This window comes from Neomonachus schauinslandi, chromosome 6 (genome assembly GCF_002201575.2).
Source record: "Neomonachus schauinslandi chromosome 6, ASM220157v2, whole genome shotgun sequence".
Classification (NCBI taxonomy): Eukaryota; Metazoa; Chordata; class Mammalia; order Carnivora; family Phocidae; genus Neomonachus; species Neomonachus schauinslandi.
The window spans coordinates 145635403-145660283 of record NC_058408.1 but is presented as its reverse complement, the minus strand read 5'-3'; the positions used below and the strand labels follow the sequence as shown (position 1 = coordinate 145660283).

The following is a 24881-nucleotide window of genomic DNA, read 5'->3' as shown; positions in this document are numbered from 1 at the left end:
TGGAACTTTCTAGTTGCCCCTCAGGAGAGGAGCGTAACTGGTGCCTCTCTGCTCCTTCCTGTTAAACTCATCTTGAAAAAACTGGATGATTGGATTTAAATAAAACTGGAATGTCAGCGTTCTTCAAATTTGGGCTGTCTGTCATGTATTTATGGTGGTATTCTCTTTAGAAAATAGAAATTTTACTCTTTCTCACGTTAATTTTGTTTTAGGACTTCCTTTTCTGTTTTTTGTTTGTTTGTTTTAATGCCAAGTAATTTTTATTTTTTCTTAAGGTAAAAACGAGTTTTGTTGGGATATGTGCCTAGTGAGACTACAGATTTCCCTCATAGCCGAAAGTAGAGCGTTCTTGTAAAACCTTTTCTAAGCTGAAATGGCCTAAAGGGAAGAGTATCCTCTGCTTTCCAAAAGTTCCAGTGTTTCCACTTTGCTTTTTACGAAGACCTACATTAATGCCGGTTTTCGATAACTGAAAGAAGGGTGAAGAGGATTTCGTTTTTATGAACATAAAACCTTACTGTTTTAATGTAGGTCTTTCATAAAAGCTAAGTGAGACCTTTGGGAAAGCAGGAGTTCCTTGGACAATAACTTGTTTCATTGTTTTTTATCTGTGGAGTGGTGTTAGAAAAATTGGAATGTAAATTTTTCTAAGTAATCTGTTATCCAGAGTGTGTATTAGATGGATTCACCAAGTTTGAAAGAGAAACCCCACCAAAGGATCAGATATGTATTCAACAAGTTAGAAGTCCTTGGTTGTACGTATCCTAGTTTTAATGTTTTCAGAGATTAGTATTGATTCTTAGTTGTCTACAGCAGTGTTTTGTTTTGCTTTTTCCTCTGTATGTCCTGCCTCTATGGTCATAACTTAAAACTTAGATCCATGTTAATCTATTGGACAGTCTCCAAAGGAAAATAGAGTCTTTTTCAGAAGTACCAACCTGCAAGTTAATGAACAAGATGAATACTATGAACTGGGTGTTGACTTCCTTACATAAAGCTGAAAGCCACAGGCCAGAAAACTAAAGATTGCTATAGGCTTTCCCTTTCTTTCATTCCCATATATCCAGTAAATCACCCCAAGCCTTGAGATACATGCATACATATATATATATAAAATATATTGTATAGGATATATATTACATATATAATTATAAATATGTGTTATATATAATTTTACATATATATTATATATATATATATTTTAAGGCAAAGCTTCCTATCTTTTTCCATCTCTGCCTCTTCTGTTTCCAAGCACTAACTTTCATTCGGATAGTTTCAGGAGTTTCTTCAACTGGTCATTAGTTCCCATTTTCATCTTCTTTTCATTCTGTGGACTGTCCTCTGATTTTCCTGCTCCTGAGCCACCATCATCTTTGCCCATTAGCACAGTGTATAAAGCCTCTGGTACTCGCCACTCTTGCCTACATCCCAGGCTCCTCTACCTTTGTACGAGCTTTCCTCTCTACCTACAGTGTCTTTTCTTTTGGATGGCAGGGAAAATCTGTTTATCATTGAAAACCAAGTATAGAACTTCACTGTGTTACAGAATCCATTACTACTTTTTCTGTACTACACTTAGAATCTTCAGGTCCTATAATGTATAATTCTCTTGTAGTTCAGGACTGTATAAAATAATTCTCACATTTGTGTTCCCTACCATCTGAATGATTATTGAGATTAGGAATTATTTTATACCTTGTGGATGTGTTCAGAATAGGTTTGTTGAATGGAATTGATAAGGAAAGCAGTATGGGTTCAGAACTTTATTACAATGTAAGAGGAGCAGAAAAAGGAAAAATCAGTAAATTCAATCTTACGCTTTTTTCAAAGCCAGAATAGTGGTAGTGCAGAGGTTACTGTGATTTTAATGTGCTAAATTATTCTTACCATGAATTGCAAATGTTTCTTCTTGCCTTTTTTTTTTTTTTACTTTAAAGAATAGAACGTGTTTTTGAAAACTTCCCACCAGTATCACAATATAAGTTTTTGGCTTGCCTATTTTAAGGAGCAGTTTATTGTTAATTTAGGATTTATAGTGTGGATCATGACTGACAGTGTATTGTAACACAGTAGTTCACAGACACTTTTGGTCTAGGACCCTTTACATGCTCGTATGTTGAATACTTCAAAGAGCTTGTTTATGTGGGTTTATATTACTAATTTAAAAATCAACACTTCTGTCTTCAGCTCTGACATGAAAAGAGTTTGGAATTTATCACAACCATCTTTACAACAATAACAAAAATGCTGAACAAACTGAAAATCAATGACTTTTTAAAAATCCACCAGGTAATTGATGTCACAGGGCAAACAGCCATTCTGACCACTGGAGAGACAGGTAAATGCAGAAAATCCCATTGGAGATCCACTTACCGGGAACAGAACCCTTTGGAGGCAGTAACTGAATTGCTGGAGGCTGAGTGTGGACTAGCTTGAGAGCTAGATACCCCTGGGAGCCCACTTTTAGGAGGCCCCATACTTCTATGGGTTTGACTTCCAGGAATCCCACCAGATTTGCACAGTGAAGATTGGAGAAGAATTTCCTCATGCTCTCTGCAGGGGGAGGGGAAAAGTAGCCATTTTGAAATACAGTCCACAGTAGTCTCCTGAACCAAGGTGTACTCTCAGGGGACACTACCAGTCTTTTGTGACCTGGCTCGGGGTGGGGAGGGGGGTGAGCAGTTAGACAACTCCAGCCTTCCTGCCACGTGTAGGGGGAGGGAGAAAAAAAAGGAAAACAAAGACAAACACTTTTGAAGGTGACAAGCAAGGGACTCAGGTCTGCTAAAAACTGATTTAGTCTTAAGACTAAGGAAAAAAAAAAAGATCACGGAATGCTTTCCTTCCCCAGTGCCTTGCCACCACATCAACAGGGCTCCATTATAAATAAAAACAGTAGATCACAATCAAGAGAGTAGGATGCAGACTATTTTAAAAGGAGTTTCTACGGAAACCAAAAGACAATAGGGGGGACAAAAGCAAAAATACTAGAGGAAATTGAAGCCTCTGACACCTATAGTTACAGCAAACATTAAACATAGCCTAACTCCTAATCAGATTAACATAAAACTCCACACTAACAACGTGATTACCTCGGTTCTTATGCATTTCTCCATTTACATTATGTCTGGCTTTCAACAGAACGTTGCAGTGCACACTAAAAGGCAATAAAAACTTATGCCAAAGAGGCAAAGCAAGCATTAGAACCAGTCTTAACATAGGACACGGATTTTGGAATTATCAGGGAATTTAAAATAACTACCATGTATAGATTCTATGCTATACTGTAGTAGCATGTATTGCTTCAATAGGATTTCAGTTTGGAAGATCCTCCCTCTCTAAGGCAAAACAGGGCCCTCCTCACGGCAGTTGCCAGGACCACAACAAAGCCCTCAGCTGAGCAGGAGTCTGAAGGTAAAGATGAAAATCCTGGGAGCAGAGCAGTTGCTGTGGAAGAGGCACAGAGATGGAACTTGGGTCAAGTAAGGGGGCTCACAGGGTTACTCCCAGTAACCTGGGATCTGGGCTGTTTTCTGCCACTAGATATGCAGTTTACAAGTAGGAGGGTATCTGTAGCCACCTGCCCCAGGTGTTAGTCACAGGATGGGCCCTTGGCAAAATAAGTGATCTGGGTGAAAGTCCTTGTGTATGTGAATTACTAAAAATTTGCCACAGGGAAAACGCCCCTGGAACCTGGATCACACCACAAAGTTCAACTCATGGATTCTGTACAGAGCTGCTGCCTACTCTTTGCCATCTGGAACACAGGGCCTTCCCATTACTCTCAGTCCTCTTGCCTAATCACTACATGTGAGTTGCCAGTGAACACTTAGGATGACAATATTATCAATCACCAGGCCCTTCCCTAAATGAAATGCAGCTGGATTTCTTTGCATATCTTTCTGCTCAGAGCCAAAATCAGAGCCTCTGTATAATAGAGTTAGTGGGTACAGGGAATGGGAACAACACTTCATTTCAGAGGGTTGCAGAAAGGTTGGGGGGGGGTGGAAAGGCACTGGACCTGGAGGAATAGGTCACAGAATCAGGCGTTAGTTCCTGCCCTGTAGTGACTTGCTAGGTGACCCTAGGGAATCACTTCTGCTCTCTGAGCTTCTGTTTCCTCATCTGTCAAACAGAGTTTTAGTCTTTGCATTGTCTTCTGGCCATCTGCAGTGAAACTCAGAAATTGCTAAAACGTTGGGAGTAATAAGGTGAGTAGGTTAATGTTGCTGACTTAAAAGAAATGTGCAAAATATTTTTATCAGTAAAGGAAGTAATAATGCTCTTGGTTTACTGTTATGGTCTGAATTTTTTTTTTTTTTTTTAAGATTTTATTTATTTGAGGGCTCCTGGGTGGCTCAGATGGTTAAGCGTCTGCCTTCGGCTCAGGTTACGATCCCAGGGTCCTGGGATCGAGTCCCGCATCGGGCTCTCTGCTCCTTGGGAGCCTGCTTCTCCCTCTGCCTTTCTCTCTCTCTGTCTCTCATGAATAAATAAATAAAATCTTTAAAAAAAAAAAAAGATTTTATTTATTTGAGAGAGGGAGAGTGAATGAGAGCACAAGCCAGGGGTAGGACAGAGGGAGAGGGAGGAGCAGACTCCCTGCTGAGCAGGGAGTCCTATGTGGGACCCAATCCCAGGACCCTGGGATCATGACCTGAACTGAAGGCAGATGCTTAACTAACTGAGCCACCCAGGTGCCCCTGTTATGTCTGAATTTATTGCTCTGTCTGAATTTAGAGGCTTGGATCAGGAAAGTTGTTATCAGATTGACAAAATTCATATTTGGGTCATTGCCCATGAAATGTGTCAGCACCTAATGGGTACTAGGCCCTCTGTTTGATATTGAGGATCCAGTTTCTGCCTCATGAAACTCATACCTTGAAGAAAACAAATTTTCAATGTATAGACTCATCAGATAGAGCAGTCAAGTAACCACAAGAATAAAAGGAAACCAAGAAATGAAGTGGTCATCTTTGTAGGGAAGGACTATATAACCTGTCTCCTTAATCATGACTAAGCTCATTCAAGGCCATGTCCCTCAGAATAGTTGCTGCTTTGATGGAGGGCATAGAAAAGAAACTTGGAAAAATAAACCATTTTTGAGTGAGGTAAAAAGCAGGAAAAAAAACCCATAGTTAATTCAACTCCAGAGTATTGGTTTCAGTGAGGGTGAGCATCATAGGTTCCTGTAGTCAAGACAAATATCTGTTCAGAGTTAGAACAGGAATCAGAAATCCTTATGACAAATGAAATTCAAATTTTTAGAGAGGTACAAGCAAATGGCATAGATACAGAGGAAAAGCAGCAGTTAACATGGGGGACAGACGGGAATCAGTGAAGATTTTACAGAGGAGTTGGCACTGAGTGAAGCCTTGCAGGATTAGTATTACAGCAGATAGAGGAGCTGGGAGAGCCATCTAGTCAAGGCTCAGAGGCATGAAAATACATGGGGTATGGGGAAATGCAGTGGGAGATGAAGCTGGAAAGATAAATTATGTTGAAATGTGGACGGCCCAGTCTAGGATGACACATGTGAGGTGCCTGGGACACAAAATTTAAGGAGGCATTCACTCTTAGGGTCAGACAAGTGCAGGGTCAGCACGGTGGCTGTGGTCATCAAGTAGAGGATTGATTTCAGAATCTCCCATATGAGGGACTTCGGCTTCTGGGAAGATGGAGTAGATATACTTTTTTATTATGCTTTCTACCAAGTGCAACTAAAAATCCTGTACATTATATAGAAAACAAACACAAGACCCTGACAGGTGGAGGGAAGGGAACAGACAAGCTAGGAAACTTGAAATCCAAGGAACATGGTGGTGAACTCCCTGGGTTTTGTTTTGCCTCATATTTCCAGACTTGGAGATGAAGAAGCCGGCAACCAGGAAACACCAACGGGTGCAGACAGAAAAGCTCCCAAGAAAATCCTGCTCTCTCTAACCAAAGAACCAAGAAAAGGGGAGCCTCACAAGCCAGGGAGCTTGCATTCTAGTCAAATATCCCAGAAAAAACTGGGATAAAACCACCCCCAGGCCAGCCTTTTCCCCAGCCAAGACTAAGTGGAGAGCCTAGACTTTCACTCTCACCAGGCTATAAAGAGTTGTCCCAAATGGCCCCTTCCTGCCAGAGTAGCATCAGAGAAGACTGGGTGATAACACCCCCACCTCCCCAATCAGTGGAGATCTTGGGAAGTCTGAGCTTTCACCCTGACCCAGTGGTAATGAGGCACAATTCACCTAACTGCTGGGCTGGCATCAGAGAAGGCTTACTGGAAATTCAGGACTTTCACCATCAAGAGCAGCAACAGGGTCACCTCTACTGTGGTATCAGTGGAGACCAAAGAATGAGGAGATTTTTCTGCAGTCTTCACTGTAAGAACCTCATTGAGCTCCTTGACGTAAAATTCATGAAAAGTGGCTCTCCCCCCACCCCCGAAAAACCTGGGCCCCCAGGAATTTTTTTTCTTCTCATGCTTGTCTTCCTTCAGCCTCCAGCAATTTATCACTTACCATTTTATTCCTACCAGTTGCTGGCTCCAGCAGTGGCTTCTGATCCTAAGAAGCTGTTATTCTCTATTTTCACCTGTCTCTTCACTTTTGGGGTATCTGCCCTGTGACTTCAGTTCTCTGGTCAATCTGGGAAGACATGTTGATTATCAAGTTTGTTCAGCTTTTTTCTTGTTTTGATGGTGGCAACTCCCAAGCTCTTAATATGTTGTAGTGGAACTGTAATTTCTGTACTCATTTTTATTCATTCTTTTTTCTTTCTGTTCCTCAGACTGGATAATCTCGATTGATCTATCTTCGAGTTCACTGATTAGTTCTTCTGCTTGCTCAGGTCTGCTGTTAAGCTCCTCTAATGAACTTTTTTCAGTTCTACTTTCCAACTCCAAAATTTCTATTGGTCTCTTTAAAAAAAAATCATTTCTCTTTATTGATGTTCTCTATTGGAGACATTATTCTCATACTTTAGTTCTTTAGACATGGATTCCTTTGAAAATATTTTAAATAGTTGATTTAAAGACTGTCTAGTAGGGCCAATGTCTGGGCTTCCTAGGGAAAGTGTATTAATTGCTTTCCTTTACCTTTTATCATTCATACTTCTCTTTGTTTTTTTTTTCTTCTTTTTCTTTCTTTCATCTTACAGTCTTTTGTTGAAAACTAGACATTTAATATAATATGGCAACTCTGGAAATCCGTTTCTCCCTGCTCTCCAAGGTTTGTTGTTGTTTAGTGACTTTTCTCAACAAATTCTATAAAGTCTGTATTCTTTGTTGTATGTTGACACTGAAGTCTCTGTTGATTAGCTTAGTGATCAGCTAATGATTGGACAAAGATTACTTTAAATGCCTGGAACCAGTAAATCTCCCAGTCTTTCATGAGGGGCTCCATGTGCATGTTGGGGCATGCCTTTAACAATCAGCCACGCAGTTAAAAACTCTGCCATACCCTTCACTTTTTGCTTGGGCAAAAGCCTTAGGTCAGTCAGAGGTGAATGCGTAGGATCATCTTGTGTCTTTCTTGAGGATACTCATTGCCTTAGACACACACACAGCACATATGCATGGCCTAGAGTCTCAGGAATGTGTCAGAGCTTTTCAAAACTCCTATGGACAGCTAATTTACCAGCTTTTCCTTTAAGCTTTTTGGCTACTCTGTGATTTGCCCTAAATGTTATCCACTACCTCAGGCAGCCAAGAAGTTGAAACAATTGTAATTGTTTTTGCCAAAATCCCCTTAGAGGAAGACATTTTGCATTAGGAGAACTCCAAGTTACGTCAAATACAGATAGCTTTGCAAGAGAGGATTTCCAGGTAACCAGAAGACAGTTCAAATAATGACAGTTCTTTGGGAGTGAGGCTTTGAAAGAGCTCTAGCTCTGTTTTCCCTTTGGTGGCTGCATTGCAGGTTGGGTTTTATTTTCAAGGTTGCCAGGGAGCTGGATAGTGAATGATGGAACAATGCCACAAGCCTGCTATTCATACTGAGATTCAGTTGTTGTTCTTAAAAATAAGTGTTTCCTGAGCTGCAGTAAGCTTTTAATTTCCAGAGTCTGAAAAAGACAGTTTTTCTGTCCGATTTTTCATTGCTTTTATAGAGGAAAGAATTTTCAGAGGTCTTATGCCACTAGTTTTGTTGATAAGTACCCTGCTGTTTGTGACTTCACCCGGGGTTTAGCCAGAGCAACGAGGAATAACCATTCATAGTTAAAATAATTTCCTCATTTAATTGAACCAGCTTTGCTGAGTGTGAATACCTTAAGATAATAGAAACCTGATTTATAACAGACATCCTATTCATATTGCTTTTTGAAATCCTTTTTTTTTTTTTTAAAGATTTTATTTATTTATTTGAGAGAGAAAGAGCACAAGAGGGGGGAGCAGGAGAGGGAGAAGCAGACTCCCCGCTGAGCAGGGAGCCCAATGCGGGACTCGATCCCGGGACTCCAGGATCATGACCTGAGCCGAAGGCAGTTGCCTAACCAACTGAGCCACCCAGGCGCCCTTGCTTTTTGAAATCCTTTTGTCTTAGACATAAAATCTGATAATATTCTGAAGTCAGTGAACCTACATCTGAGTCCTGTTAAATGCCTACAGCTATATATTATTTCTATTGTGTTGCTACAACATAAAGTCTAACCAGTCTTCCATAATTGAACTTTTAGATATATGAGTATTTTTAAGATATTAGCCTCCCCATATTACTGTCCTTTTATTTAATTGAAATCCCAGATTGACTTTTGATTAATAGTCAAACCGTAAAAGGTTCTCTGAGAGAACAAAACTTGAAAAGGTGAGACAGAGTAAATGATGTAGAGTAGTATTTGGACACTCATATTTCTGCTGGTCCTAAAATATGTCTGAACATGGAATGGAATTCAGAACTCCATGATGAGGAGTTGGTGTCCAGGGTGTTGATGTCACACAGCCTCTGGCCTGACAGGCATAGACGTTGGAACTGGACAGTGGCTGTACATTCTGGTAGCTCTCGTGGAGACTATGCATCTAAAAGCAAGCTCTTCAGACTTATATCTTAATTACCCCTAACAGGGATAATTAGAATTTTCTTTCTCAAATTAAAAGTTTGAGAAATTCCTGATAAGATGTACTATTCCCTAAAGTTTATATTAATTATAATTTTTTTTTACTGCCGGCATTCATCGAGCATGGAAGATGTAGACACTAGTAAGTATGTTTTGGCAGTGGATTGTTTTTCAATCCTTGCTCACTTTTCCCCGGTTTCAGGGAGTGAGATTAAGTGGATTGTTTTTCAATCCTTGTTCACTTTTCCCTGGTTTCAGGGAGTGAGATTAAATGAATTGCTTATTCCAGAAAAACTGGATTTCTTGGGAGGATTGAGGAGGAAAAATGGCAGTGTCAGTGGGAGAATAGAAGACTTTTCCTGAAACACGTATCATTTACAAAATAGATTCGTATATTCTCAGCACTGTTGAACATAACATTTTTAAAAAGTCATCCCCTCAACCATCCCCATAGGAGATTGTTAAGCCTGAGGTAGAGTGAGGAGTTAATTCTGATTCTGAAAGTGAATGTATTTCAGGACGCCCAGGTATTCGGGAGTAAAACCATTTATTTTAGTGAGATCTGTTTTGTTACTTACAGCTGCACATTACTGCCTTTGAAAGGAAGTAAAAGATTCTCCTTCTTTCTCTCTGGGTTTTGCATTTCAGTCTTGTCTCATTCATAAATAAACCCTTTCTCCCTCTCTGGGCCAGTTTAGGGTCCTATGCCTTCCTGGGAAGATTCATTTGTATTTTACACGCACAAGGAGCTGTGGTTTGGGATTCAATTCTTTTTCCACTAGAGGAAGCTGTTGAGGTGGCGACGTGGCTGGGTGGGGAGGGGAGCCCATTCATTGCCTGCACTTCTCTGCCTAGATAAAGCTAAGTCTTCTAAAGTCAACACGATAATTATGTTCTGCATTGGTGGCGGTATCCTGGTGGCCATTCTTGTGCTGATGGGTGTTGTCATCTGTCTTTACTACAAAATATCCGACGCTTTGAAGTGAGTGATGTGGGTAAGAGTGAAAAATACCCCCTCAAATAGGATACCTGGGGCTCTCTGCTTGAGCAAGGTCATTCCTTGCCCTGTGCCTGCACCCAGAGTGAGGTCAGGAACAGCAGGTAGGTTTGAAAAGGCAAAAGCAGGTGAGTGTAGAATCATGGTTTTTTCCCCTTCTGGCTTAGGGCTGTGAGCTCATAAGTAGAATGTTCTCAGCTGGGTGGCTCCGTGCTGCTTTGCTCCACTTACCCTCCCAGAGTGGACCCCCAGCTGGTTTACTCAGCACACTGGCTGGGCCCTCCCTCCGTCCCAAGCACTGCAGACCGTGGGGGAGCCTGTGAATGAGTCTGTGCCTCGGATTCACTCAGAGGACAGGCTGACTGGATCTCCTCTTAGCTGAGTTGGGGAGCTCTCACGGTGTTCTCTCATTCACTGTGCATGGCCTTGGGGACAGGGAGGCGGGCCTGTGGGACTATGGGGAAGCTGAGCTGTGTGAAGATTCATAGACAAAAGATAATTAACTTTGGGGGAGAGGAACCTTCAAATCTGGGAGAGATGGGTCGTTAGAAGCAGTGCTGTTCCCATGCTAGGGAAGTTAAGCCTGTGAGCTAGAAGATGAATCCCAGAACGTGGGGGACGGCCAAGTGTGGTCCCTTCCCGGTCACGCTGTGCACTTGATGGGCCTGCAGCGATCAGCTGGGTGATCCACACTTGCAGTTTGCTTTCCCTTGTTTGCTGTAACCTGATTCTCCATTTCTAGCATCCTAGGAGAGGAAGCGATTAGATAGGAGCTTGGGACAGGGGCAGAGAGCTCTAGTTTCGGGCTGCTGTTATGTATTTGATTGGCTCTAGGCCTAAACTTCACAGATACCCCTGATAATTGTGGCCAGTGGACTGAGAAGAAAAATTCTAATCCCATGCTTTGTGTATGTCTTTTTTTAAGACCTTCAAAGGCACCTCTTTGTTTGGCCTTAAAGAGTAATCCAGCCATGCTCACTCAGGACAAGGTTGCCGCGACTGCAGCCCTCACCACTGGGTCCTATCCCAACGTCCAGTGCTGTGACGAATGTAGCCTGTATGCTGACTATGACCCCCTGCCACCGTGCTTCTGTGACGTAAACGAGGGACTCTGACTTGGGTGGGCACAAATATCTTCATGTGCAGTATTTCTTTTTTAGTAGAATTATTATTCAAGTCAAGTTTTATAGTGTTTACATTCTGTATTATAGAACATATTTATGTGCTTATGTGAATAAATGCAATACTGAAAATAATCTTCTGCCGCCAGTGTGTGCTGATGTTAGTTATAAATGCACTTAAATTTGTGTAGTAGTCACTTTGGGACTTGGGGCACCTATCTTGTAATATTATGTTGCAATATGGGGAGAGTTAGAGTAGAAAATAAAAGCATCCAGTACATCACCAACCCCAGAAGAAAAATATATATTGACCTTAGAGCATTTCCAGTTTCAGACTCATCAGAAATTCCCAAGCTGGACGAGTTCACTTGGCTCTTCTCCTTGTGAGGGCTTCCTTCCCTGGCCTCTAGCTACTCTACTTGCAGACAATTAGGTCACACTGTCCTGAAGGAGAACTCCTGTCATCCTAGAGCGATCACAGACAAATGGGACGTCTCTGGGTTTAGTGTGACCTTAGATGATGGGGTTGAACCCGATGGTGTCTAAAAGACATTTCGAAAAACCTGAGATTCTTCCTTCTGCCATTCTCCAAGTCTTCAGAAGCAGATTTCCTCCTTTTTAGATCATTTTAACATGGGTTTTGCTGATTCAGCTGCCAGTGCCTTTAAGTGCTAACAGGAATCTCCGGCTGAATGCCAAAGCCCAGGATTCTCTTGATCTGAGCAGTAGGCAGTAGGATGTACTTCTCTCCACTTCTGCTCATCAGTCCCCTTCTGTTCCTGCTCTTTCTACTGAGCCTTCTGGACCCCCTTTTATTCACAGACTCCCCATCTGCAACCACAGTTTGTACTTTGTCTTGTTAACAAAACCCTTGCTTTGTGAGCATCACATGTTGTACTTAATATAAAGAGTTAACTAGTAACAGGTGGTTAGCTACTAAAAGGGGCGAAAAAGGATAACAGGAATAAATGAAGGAAACAGCTTTTATCTCTAGGCTGAGGGGAGTGAAGAGTGACGCAATGAGCAGTTTCAGTTCTCTCCGCAGAGGGCTTGGCCGCTGAGGGCAGTTTTAGCACCTGAGTGGTGGAGAAATTTGCCAGGAGTGTGGGAGCTGGAGCTGCTCTCACAGAGCAGCCCTTGGAATGGCCGAGAAAATCCATGGCGGCTGAGTGCCCTCCAGCCCCAGTATGAGTTTCAGGAGGCAAATTCAAGGCTGCATCTTCCCCGGATCCTGCCCTGAGACCTTCCGTCTGGAAGTGACCTGTCCCTCTTGAGTTCCTGAAGCATTTTGTCTGCCTCTGCCGTCTCCTGCTCTGGCCTTGTCTTCGGTGTTCACGTACGCTTCGAGTCTCTCCTTGCCAGCGAGCTCCCATTTCCCTCTGGCCCTCACCCAGTGGGCAGCACAGTGCCCAGGACCCTGGAGGCCCTGTGCAAGCATGTTCTGTACAGGAATTCCACGGGGACTATGCCTGAAGTTCAGGCATCCCAGGGTCCATGAAGGAGGCAGGATGGGGCAAGTGCTCTTAGAGACGTCCCTCTCACAGGCAGTAGGGACAGTGTGTAATATGGCTTTCAGAACCAGATAAACTTGATTCCAATCCAACTCTGCCTTTCATTAGCTATGTGCCAGTGGGGGAGTTTCTTAACCTCTCTGAGCCTCATTTTCCTTGATGTGAGCTGAGGGCTTGCATAGGTGACGGTGAGGATTAAGCAAGATAAGGTATACCGGCCCCACAGGCCCTGGCATCCTGTGATCTCATGGTAAGTTGTCCCTGGCCTGAACTGCTTGTCTCCTGATTTCTAACCCAGGGTTCTTTGCCCTCTGCTAGTCCCCCTCCCAGGAGAGTAATCACAGAGCTCTTACACCAGTGGTGGTGGCTCAGGGAGCTAGGAGATCACATCCATAGGAGACAGGGAGAAGGCTTCAGTAAGAAAGTGGGGGTAGGATGGGGGTCTGTGGGCACAGCTGAGGGTGAGCAGCCCTTAGTAATCAGAAGGGTCCCTACCCTATACTTCTGCCCCTTGCTCACTCTCACCCCAGGACACCCAGTCCCACCTGGTACGTGGCCAGCCCCAGAAGTCTCTGAGCTGACAGGAACCGAGTGGAGCGGTGCCAGGTACCTTGGTGAGTGTCCAAGCTCCTTGTGAGCACAACTTCCCAATGTCGCAGGTGCTGGCCTTGCCACTGTGGTACTGGTATGAAGCCAAATGCCTGATCCAGGGGCCTGACTGGGAACAGTCCTCCTGGGTCACAGCCCTGCCCGGGAACCCAAGTGTCCTAGAGCCAAGTAGGGGTTTCTGGGCAGCAGGACAGAAAGACATGGAAAGTTGAGGGCACCCAGGAAGGGTTTTAAGGTAGAAGTTCAGTCTATGGCTACCATTATTACCTCCACAGAGCTGCTGTGAAGATCCTTAAATATTGGCCATCATTTTCCATCAAAGTTCCATCAAACTTAGAATAAAATCCAAATGCCTCATCTGACCTACAAGTACTTCACAATTGGATCATTACCTGCCTCTCCTCACCTTACATCCCACTTCCCTCCCCTTTACTCACATCCACCACACTGGCCTACCTTCCCTTACTTTGTAGACATGCCCAACTGATTCCTGCCTCAGGGCCTTTGCACTTGCCCATTCTTTTGCCTAAAATGCATCTCCTAAGCCCAGATCACAATTGAATGCCTCTCTTTTTCTGTTTGCTCAAATTTCATCTTTCTCAATTTCACCCTAATATTGCATCCCCCCTGAAATCTATCCCATCACCCTGTTTCCTTATATTCATAGTACCTATCACTATTTGTAATTTATTTCAGTTTGTTTGCTCTCTGTCTCCTCCACCTAGAGAGTAAGTTCCATGGGGACAAGGACTGTTTTTCTCATGTTCAATTCCAAATCCCCAGACTGTATAACAGTAACTAACAAAAAAAAATTTTTTTTTAAAGATTTTATTTATTTATTTGACAGAGACAGAGAGGGAACACAAGCAGGGGGAGTGGGAGAGGGAGAAGCAGGCTTCCCGCCGAGCAGGGAGCCAGATGCGGGGCTCGATCCCAGGACCCTGGGATCATGACCTGAGCCGAAGGCAGCTGCTTAACGACTGAGCCACCCAGGCGCCCCTAACAAATATTTTTGAATAAATGAATGAGTGAAACAGTCCCATATAAAAGCTTCTTGCGAGTATGACTTACTGATGTCACAGGTGCTGGCCTTGCCACTGCAGCACCAGGCTCACCTTGGGCACCAGGATTCCTTTCTGTCATCTGTAAAACATAGTGCCTTAGGGGCCTTTAATTCACCTGCTCCAGGCTCTCTGGGCATAATGGTTTGAATTCCTGGAAGCTGAACCCACACTTGTACTTTCTTTTTCCTCGCCATCCTGGGCCACCTCCTTCTCTCCCTCAGTCTCAGCACCCTGGCAGGCATCAGAGTGACCTACCTGGACCCACAGTGTGCCCAGGTGCCACCTCTCTCCCCAGCTGATCCTTTGACTAATTTTTAAAGAAGAGCAGTGAAGGCTTAAGATAGCAGTAGCGCTACCCGCTTCGTGATCTGCACAAACGAGGGCCAAGGCTCAACTCCAGGTCGGTGCCCGGAAGAATTACTCGGTGCTTACTGTGTGCCACGTGTTGGAGATCCCCTAGGAAGAGCTTTACTTGGGAACTTCCTGTAAATGTCCCAGGGATGAGCTGGGGAGAGCGAACACTCACTGTTCGGGATTGCTGATAATAAATCAGCCGCACAGCTGCTCTCTTCTCACGTACGTCTGGCCCTCGCATGGTCAAACTGACATTCCCTGAAGGTCTCCAGAAGGCTCTGAAGCCAGATATGGAGCCCTGGGAAGTATAAAGCCTGCTCACCCTTCAGGCTGTTCTTCCCTTGACAACGATGGAGGCTGTGAGAAGGCTTGTCTTCTTGGCCCTTTTAATTGTGCCATGTTTGGCAGAGTTGAATTGGACCAAGTCTGAAGGTAAGAACATTGAACCCATTGTTTCCTAACAAAATAGGGAGACCTCCTTTCAAGAGGTCTCTGCCGAAAGTTTTTAAAGTTTTCATATCTGCTAATGGCCTTAATACAGGGAACATTTATTTATATGCTCTTCATGTGATTTTGAATTAGTACCAAGGTTTTTTCAGGCCTATATGACAATATACATAAAAATGTAAAAGGATAAAGAATTTTACTAATTTTACTACTGAGAATTAAATATTTAGGAGATAATTATAAAAGTGCACACAAACACACTGTGCATTTACATAATTGTAAGAAGCAATGTAAATTTCCCTCATTTATTCTGTAAGTTGTAAAGACATACAAAGGTATATACTTTGGCGCTTTCTTACAAATCATAAGAAAGGTACCCAGGATCTACTTTAAGAGAAAAAACAACTACCTGAAATTTATTTTTGTTTAAAATACATACATTGGAGCATCTTTAAAAATCTGGAAGTAGACGAGAAAAGGAAAGGTTCTGGAAGTTTTTACAAGAAGTTTTTAATGGTGATTTTTTTCCCTGGATGGGTGGGATTATACTTTTTTCTTTAATTGTCTTTGCTTTCTGATATTTTTTACTAATAAACATAATAGTAGTTATTGTTAGGGGAAAACAAATAAGAGACTATTGTTATAAGGACATCACCTATCACTCACAGATAAAAAGGAAAATGAAAAGCTTTTTGTTTCTAAGTGGAGTTTTTAACCATTCATTGGGTTCCAATTATGAAGTATTTGATTTTCTTGTTCACATTCCGTTACAGCTGCCACTGCTTCTCCTCCCTCCTCCTCCTTTTCTTTTAGTAACAGCTTTATTAGGATATAATTCACATACCATAAAATCCACTCTTCTAAAATGTAAAATTTACTGGTTTTTAGTACACACACAGAATTTGCAACCATCACCATTATTTAATTTGAGAACATTTTCATCACCCCACAAAAAGAAACTCCATACCCATTAGCAGTTACTCCCCATTTTTCCCGATGCTCTCAGCCCAAGGCAACTACTAATCTACTTTTTGTCTCTATAGATTTCCCTAAGGTGGACATTTCATATGAATGGAATCCTATAACCTGCGGTCTTTCACTCAGCAGAGTATTTACAAAGCTCATCCACGCTGTACCATACATCAGTACCCCATTCCTTTTCATTACTGGATCCTCCTGCATTGTATGGACAGACCCTGTTTTATGTGCCTTCATCAGTTGGTGCCCATTTGGGTTGTTTCCCCTTGTTTTTATTTGGCTAATGCTGCTGTAAATAAACATTAGTGTACATGTCTTTGTGGGAACATATGTTTTCCTTCCCTTTGGAGATATGCCTAGAAGTGGAACTGCTGGGTTATGGTAACTCCCTGTTGAATCTTTTGAGGAATTGTCAGATGATTTTCCTAGCAGCTGTCCCATTTTACCTTCCCTTGAGCATTGCAGGAGGGTTCCAGTTTCTCCACATCCTTGTCAACACTCATCTATTTCCTGTTTCTGACTCTAGTTTTGCTTCACATCCCAAATGGTATGAAGTCATATCTCACTGTGAATTGCATTTCCCCAATGGCTAATTATGTTGAGTATCTCTTCATGTGTTTAATGACCTTTATGTGTTCTTTGGAGAAATATCTATTTTTGTCATTTGTCTATTTTTTATTGAGTTGTCTTTCAATTGTTGAGTTATAAGAGTTCTTTATATATTGTAGATACAAAGCTTCTTTGTAAAACCATCTTTCTCTAAGCCCTAATATAGTCTTTATTTATTTACTTAATTTTTAAAAAAAGATTCTGTTTATTCATTTGACAGAGAGAGAGAGAGAGCACAAGTAGGGGGAGTGGCAGGCAGAGGGAGAGGGAGAAGCAGGGTCCCCACTGAACAAGGAGCCCTGATGGAGGACTCAATCCCAGGACCCTGGGATCATGACCTGAGCCGAAGGCAGACACTTAACCAAATGACCCATCTAGGCGCCCCTATAGTCTTTATTTTTTATGAACCATATATAGAGAAATAAATATTTTCTCCCCAAGGGCTCTAAGAGGGGGAAATCAATGGCTGGTGGCTTACTTTGGAATGAGCTAAATACCATCACAATTACGTGCATGCTTGTATGTGGGAGGTAGATGCCTAATCCCTGGAGGAGAAGGCCAGGGGCAGCTGACTTTCCTCAATGTCAACTGTGGTCTCTCCCAGGCAAATCAAGCTGCCAGGCCAGCTTGGGAGGCTCCAGCCAATCAGATACCCACAGGGCCCTAAACCTGCAACTCAATCCCAGTGAGGACTGTACCTGGACACTAGAAAGACCAGAAAACAAAAACATCAGAATCATCTTTTCCCATTTCCAGTAAGTAGTGGCTTTACTTTCTAATAAGGGTGGTTGAACTCTGGTCACACTAGGGAGTCTGTGTCGGAAAAACTCAGCTGGTCCTAGAGGTAATGGTAACTCCCATGACCACGATGATGATGATGATAATGGTTAATAGTCACTGACTGATGACTGGGCCCCTGGCTCTGGTCACAGAGGTCCTGGAGGTCGGTATAGTTATAGGCACAGGGAAGTGGAGAACTTGTCTCAGGTCACATGGTAAGTGGAATGACCAGCATTAGTACCCAGCTAGTCTAGTTCCATCTGGAACAGGCCCTAAAACACTAAACTTGTAGTCCCAGACTTTGCTATGCGTTCTAATCAGCAGGGGAGCTTTCCAAAACCCAGATTCCCAGGCTGAACACCATAGAATTAGATCAGAATCCCTGGGGGTGGGAACCAGGCCATTGGGTGTTTTTTCTTAAACTTGAAATCAATATCCACTCACCAATGTTTTCTCTGAGTGCCCAGGTCATGGCAGCGTGAGGCCAAGCTGAGCACAGGGCCCTGCACCAGGAGCCTCCCTCAGGGCTCCAGGAGAACTTCCTCAAACCTCTCAACAGCCCTCTGGGGTAGATGCAATCTAATCCCCACTCAGTGGGTAAGAAATCCCAGAGAAGTCACTTAATGTTCCCAAAGTCACAGACTAATATAGGTGGGAGAGGACTAGAATCCAAGCCACCTGGTTCCAGGGCCCAAAGTCTTACCCAATCCCCGTGGTTCTAAAGCTGGAGAGGCTCAGAGCACCTGGGGGGAGGGTTTTGAGAAAGCAAAATTGCTGGGCCCTTGGCCCAGATTGCAATCCAGGTGGGGGCCCTATGCCCTAGAAGGTGGAACGGACTTCTCTTTGGCCCCCACAGAAACAAAGGAGAAGGGGGACTTCCATATTTCCTAGACTGCTAGGGCTAAGAATCGTATACATTATTCTTGGTTTGTAGAGAAAGGCAGGACGGCAGCGTGGCAGAGTGAGGGAAGGGAGATGAGCAGTTCCCATTTCTTAGCTGCTCCCCGCCCCCCACACCAGGTGAAGGCTGTGACATCCCCATTTACAGAAGAGAGAGTGAGCAAAGGAAATAGTAAATCACTTGTCCAAAGTTACACAGCAGGTAAGGGACTAAGGTGGAAGGAGAATTGGGGTTTGTCCACCCTCATGTTTTCCCTCTAGGGCATCTTGGCCCTCTGTCGGGATTCTGAGGGCATTTGGAGAGACCCTGTCAGAGTGAGCAGAAAACAGTCATCCTGGTCTGCCCTGTCCAACGCAGGGCCTGGGACTGTCCTTACCAGTGAGGACATGGGGATGGGAGGGAAGGAAGGGGCATCTGGGAAGATGCTAAATTTGCTTTACCCTGAGAGAGGGGGCCAGGGAAGAAGAGTTGCTTCCCCTTTTAACAGCCTTGGGTTTCAAACCTCAAGGGGAATGAATTCTAAATAAGAAGATCTCACCTGACAATTTCCACATGAGTATGAGGAACAGGAGAGATGGAAATGGAAGGAAAGGGGTCTTGGATTCCAGGCCCACCTCCCCCCGCCCCCGACTTTATAGAAATGTTGGCAAAGCAGTTCAGTCCCCTGAGGCATTTATAGATTGATGGTGTGTGGTTTGATGTTGAGGAAGGTGGGGGGTGGCTGGTCTTGGAGAGGTTGAAATGAAAACAGATATGCCACTGCATTGGAAACTGGGATGCCAGTGTGAACAGTTGACACTCTGAACCCCCCTTGCCTGGTGTCTCGTCTCTAACCACAGTGTGTTCTGTTCGCAGGCTTGATCCTGATGGAAGGTGTGAAAGTGAATACATTAAAGTTTTTGATGGAAACTCTACCAAGGGGTCTCTGCTAGGGCAAGTCTGCAGTAAACATGACTACATTCCTGTTTTTGAATCATCCAATTCATTAACAGTTCAAATCATCACCGACTCTGTAGGAGTTCAGAGAACTGTGTTCATCTTCTACTACCTCTTCCCTTCTGGCACCTGTGAGTTCTCATTTATACATCCCATGCACATACCACTTACGAGCATGGAAGGTTACACACTCTCCTGCATGGGTTGTTATAACCTCGAGTCTGAGCTCTCTGTTTGTGAGAGCACAGGTTCTCTAGCTCGTGTGCGTGAGAACTGCCTGGAGAGCTTGTGAAATCAGATTCCTGCCCCCTGCCCCCTCCCCCCGAGCCTCCGCTTCACTGGTTCTGGGATGGAGCCCACGAATTTGCCTTTCTAACCAGCTCCTGGTGAGGTAGATGGAAGGGGCTGATCAGATGGCTACACGTTGGGGTGTACTGTGTTACAGACCAAAGCAGACTCTCTGAGTTTGGCCTGTTTTAGAATAACCCTGAGATCCTTTGAAATGCCCACTCGGGGCCGCTCCTCCCTCTGGTCTGATTCAGAAGATCTGCGTTGGGGCTCGAGAAACCTTCACGTCTGACAAGTTCCCCAAGTGACTCTGACAAAGATTGGAGAGCAGATGATGAGAAATGCTGACCTAACTTGTCAGGCAATCAGATGTTACCCGGGTTCTGCATTCCCAGCACCCAGATTCCACTGCAACGCAAAGCAGAATGCCAAGAAATTCCGCAAGTGGGTTCGTGAGCAAAGCTCCACGCTGGCTTGCTTTCTGAGGCCCAGAGCTGACTGTGTCACTCTCCTCTTAAACCACACAAATCTCCAGAGTGGAGCAGTCACGGTTTTCCAAAGCCAGACCCAGGCCACCTTTTCAGGCCTGACCTCTGGCCACTACCTGACATGCATCCTATGCTTTAGCCGACCTCGACTGTTTTACATGCCCCGAAAGCGAGCCTTCAGTGTTGCTTGTCTGTTTCTCCCATCCAGCTGCTTGCTTCCCGACTGGGGGAGGGAGGGACCCAGGATGGCTTCATGTTGGCTGCATCTGAGTTGACTTGGAACGATAGTGTAGGGTAGGGAGAGGTGAGACCCACAGGAGGAGGACTCCCGTCTGCTGGAACCAACAGTCTGAGGAGCTGCGGGAAGAAAGGACATGTTAGAACAGCAGGTCGCGTGGAGGTGGCTGATGAGGCTGGAAAGCTGGGCTGGGGCCAAGTGAGGAAGAGCCTCCAATGACAGTCCTAAATGATGTCTTTTTCTGTGGCTTAGTCCAGGTGACGGAGGGTCTCTAAAACTGGGACAGATCTTACAGGGTCACTCTGCCCTGCACCAGTGGTCAGAAAATCCAGTGATAAAGAAGGGTGAAAATCTCAATATGCTACCAATTCGAAAGAGGGCAATGGAACAAAATTTCGGTGGCGGTGGGGGGTTGCTTATTAAGCTCAGTGCACAGCACGGAAACTAAATGAAGTCTCTCTTGATTTACATTCTTGGTCACCCTCACATCCCTTTCAGCTATTCCAAACTGTGGTGATTACTTGGACTCCTTAGAAGGATCTTTTACCAGCCCCAATTACCCAAACCCACATCCTGAGCTGGCTTATTGCATATGGCACATACAAGTGGAGAAAGGTTACAAGATAAAATTAAACTTCAGAGACATTTTGTAAGTACTGTGGTCCATTTCTGCTGTTGGAGAAATGCAGGGAGCCCACCTGGGAATGGGGAAACCTGGGGAAGAGAAATTATGTGAACCTCCTCATAGATGGCCACTTTTCACAGAATTGGTGTATAGAGAAAACACTAATACTAGTGCATTGAACTAAGCTGTCGATTTTTCTGAAGATTCTGAGGTCACATCAGGGACTGGCAAAGCCCCAAGTTTGTCCTAATCTTGAGATACCATCATGGGGAAAAATCTTTAATCACTTAAGACTGGGATTGCTGAGAATTGAATTGGTTTGGAAAGCTTTTTCACCAGAGGCCCTACTTCTCTAGCTTAGAAGTGGACGAACACTGCAGATTTGATTTCATTGCCGTCTATGATGGTCCCTCCACCACCACTGGCCTGATTGGACAAGTGTGTGGCCATGTGAGGCCCACCTTCGAATCCTCGTCAGACTCATTAACCGTGGTGCTATCGACAGATTACGCCAACTCCTACCGGGGCTTTTCTGCTTCCTACACTTCAATTTATGCAGAAAATATCAACACTAGTAAGTCATGTTCCTTAGCTATTTTGAGCTCTCTGAAGATTGTGTCCATAGAAACTGCTCCTTGATTCTTAGCCTACCTGTGGCTATCCCTATTTGCAAGCCTGTCGTATATACTTTGGAACATATATTCATAATCTGAAGCTGGAGAATCAGTTCTGTGCATTGCTTAGTACGAGAGGAAATTAATGGTTTTATTAACTGGAAAAAGATTTCTGTAGAAAATAGGGACCGTTTTCTGTAATGCCTTCTGTAAAGGCACTATTAAATATAATAGATTTACAGATTCAAGTTGCAGACAAGGTCACAGTGAACATTGTAGAAGGTGGATCAACTGCTCTGCTGTCTCAGGCTTCTGATTACGGTTCAAAGCAAAAAGGGTTTTGAGTTTTTATATAGTCTTCTGTACACATAGCTTTTCAAGATCCAAAGTTCCTAGCTGACATAAACATAATCATCCTCTTTTTTTTTTTTTTTTCTGAACAGCATCTTTAACCTGCTCCTCTGACAAGATGAGAGCCATCATAAGTAAATCCTACCTGGAATCATTTACATACAATGTGAATAACATACAACTGAATAACCCAACTTGCAGACCAAAAATATCAAACGTGGTGGAATTTTCTATCCCTCTTGATGGATGTGGGACAATCAAAAAGGTAAAGTGAGACACTGAGCTGGGTTTTGCCAAATGCCAATGGTGTGCTGGACAATGCTGGCAGCAAAATACTTGCTGGTGGCTTTGACGAGCCACTTCCAAATCTTTATGGCTTGACACATGGCAAGCCTGTGTGAACATTTACATGCACTCACTCATTTAAGCACAAGTGCCAAATCAGCACATTTATTTTCAGGGTAATTAGAGGTGGTTCTCTTTCCCAAAAGGTGAAGAACTCTGAAAATTCACTGAAGAACATTTGAACATCTAGATGCTGCAAGTGTAGCAGCCTACCAGTAATACTTGTATAGAAAATGATTAGATCTCACATTTAGCAAAAACCTAGCTGTATTGTTATGATCTTCTTCTTTCCCCTGCAACGGGAGAAGGTCAAAACGTGATCTTTGTTTTAAAGACGAGGGACAGAAGTTTGTGATTTGTTTTCCATTTTCTAGAACTTTAAGATATCAGACATTTGCAACCTGTAGGTCCCTTTAGGTTGTATACCCTGAACTTTCCATTCATGTCATTAAACAACAATCTTGTTGAGAAGAATGGCAGCTTACTCCAGAGAATCGATAAGGATAGAAATAAATCATTACTTTCTGCTCCAAATGAACACCTATTATGTGTGCACCCTAGGGAAGGCAGCCTGGGGAAAACCTATTGCAAGACTTCTGTCTGCATACACTTGGGAAGCCGCCCAGTGAGCCACACTAACCTAATGATACTTATGGAAGGAGGCCTCACCTTACAGGGTCTCAAGTCTTCTAGGGATCGAAGTTTGCATTCAGAATTGTTTTTAACATAACTGAAAAAAGTTCTGTCTAATTCTGTCTTCAGGTCTTTCTAAGCCAAGCTCTTATCTCTCATCTCAAATGTTTTCTTCCTACCCAGAAGTTTCTTAAATAAAGCATACTGGAGCCTATAGTATCCTGACATGAAAGCTGCTATCTTGTGATTTAAGAAAATTGTGTCTCTACCCACGGATGTTATTCATATCTGTGCTCTAAACTATTACTGAACTTAACATACAACATTTGAATTCCATCTCATTCTGCAGGTAGAAGATCATTCAGTTACTTACACCAATATAATCACTCTTACTCCATCCCCCACGTCTCAAGTGATCACCCGTCAGAAACATCTGCAGATTATTCTGAAGTGTGAAATGGAATCTGATTCTACCGTGGAGATGATGTACATGACAGAAGATGACATAATACAAAATCAAAGCGCACTGGGCAAATATAACACAAGCATGGCTCTTTTTGAATCCAGTTCATTTGAACAGCCTTTCCTGGAGTCACCATATTATGTGGATTTGAACCAAACACTTTTTGTGCAAGTCAGTCTGCACACCTCAGATCCAGATTTGGTGGTGTTTCTGGATACCTGCAGCGCCTCTCCCACGCCTGCCTTTACATCTCCAACCTATGAGCTAATCAAGAGTGGGTACGTACTGCTGGGTGACATACTTTTCTGAGGATTAATAGTGACTTGAATGAGGTGGTATTTTCGGTGCATGGATACATGATTCATGTATGCATACTGCATAATTTTTTTCTAGTACTGCTACCATGGAATTTCGTAAATGTAATCATTTTATGAAATAGAGTCACTGTGTACTAATTACAAATAAGTTACAGCATTTCTACAGCCACAGCCCATATCCACTAGAATTTTTAGTCTATTTCCAAAATATTTGCTGGTAGAAACGAATTTATTTTTTGTCAAGAAAGCTTTATGTTTTTCTTTTTGCCTTTTTTCTCCACATTTTGGTTATTTTCAACAAAATCCCCAAAGATTATTTCACTTGTTCCAGCTCCAGAACACAAACGTAATGGAATTTGTAAAGTCTCTATGGAATTCTTTTAAAAAAAAACTAAAAAAACAGTAAAGGGGCGCGTGGCTGATTCAGTCGGTAGAGCATATGACTCTTAATCTTAGGGTCATGAGTTCAAGCCCCACATTGGGCGTGGAGCCTACTTAAAAAAAAAAAAATTTTAAAAAGTAGTTTTTTTGGAAAGGAAAGGTCTCCTTTTTTTTCTATAAGCTGATGGACTTTAACTACATCAGCCATACTGACACATTCATAGCAAGTGTAGAAAATAATGTGTATGAGCTCTAATATATCTGAATTGATTTTCTAATTAATTCACATGAAATAGAAATTTTATCGCTGGAGGGAATTTTATTTTACCCAGGAATCAGATTCATAGCCTTAGCTCACTGTAGTCTGAGCTAAAGACATTGTCTTTCTTTCTTTTTTTTTTTTAATTTTTTTATTCTTATATTATCCCCATACATTGCATCATTAGTTTTAGATGTAGTGTTCCATGATTCATTGTGCATAACACCCAGTGCTCCATGCAGAATGTGCCCTCCTCAATACCCATCACCAGGCCAACCCATCCTCCCCGCCCTCCCCTCTAGAACCCTCAGTTTGTTTTTCAGAGTCCATCATCTCTCATGGTTCGTCTACCCCTCCGATTTCCCCCCCTTCATTCTTCCCCTCCTGCTACCTTCTTCTTTTTTTTTTTTCTTAACATATATTGCATTGTTTCAGAGGTACAGATCTGAGATTCAACAGTCTTGCACAATTCACAGCACTCACCATAGCACATACCCTCCCCAGTGTCTATCACCCAGTCACCCCCC

At 43.2% G+C, this 24881-nt stretch overlaps 2 protein-coding genes across 2 annotated transcripts in view; both read left to right on the top strand.

Moving 5' to 3' along the window:
• Positions 1-9814: 9814 nt before the first annotated feature.
• LOC110592700 (protein FAM24A-like) lies at positions 9815-11259 on the top strand. Its single transcript, XM_021703774.1, has 2 exons — positions 9815-10027; positions 10968-11259. The coding sequence occupies exons 1-2, from the start codon at positions 9936-9938 to the stop codon at positions 11155-11157; spliced, it is 282 nt and encodes a 93-aa protein (XP_021559449.1). The 5' UTR covers positions 9815-9935; the 3' UTR covers positions 11158-11259.
• Positions 11260-15051: 3792 nt separating this feature from the next.
• The window catches only part of CUZD1 (CUB and zona pellucida like domains 1), a 19224-nt gene continuing 9394 nt past the window's right edge, over positions 15052-24881 (top strand). Inside the window, exons 1-7 of the mRNA XM_021703772.1 lie at positions 15052-15133; positions 17340-17490; positions 19272-19483; positions 20865-21015; positions 21348-21565; positions 22049-22221; positions 23284-23675. Coding sequence (XP_021559447.1) covers positions 15052-15133; positions 17340-17490; positions 19272-19483; positions 20865-21015; positions 21348-21565; positions 22049-22221; positions 23284-23675 — 1379 coding nt within the window. The remainder of the gene's footprint in view (positions 15134-17339; positions 17491-19271; positions 19484-20864; positions 21016-21347; positions 21566-22048; positions 22222-23283; positions 23676-24881) is intronic.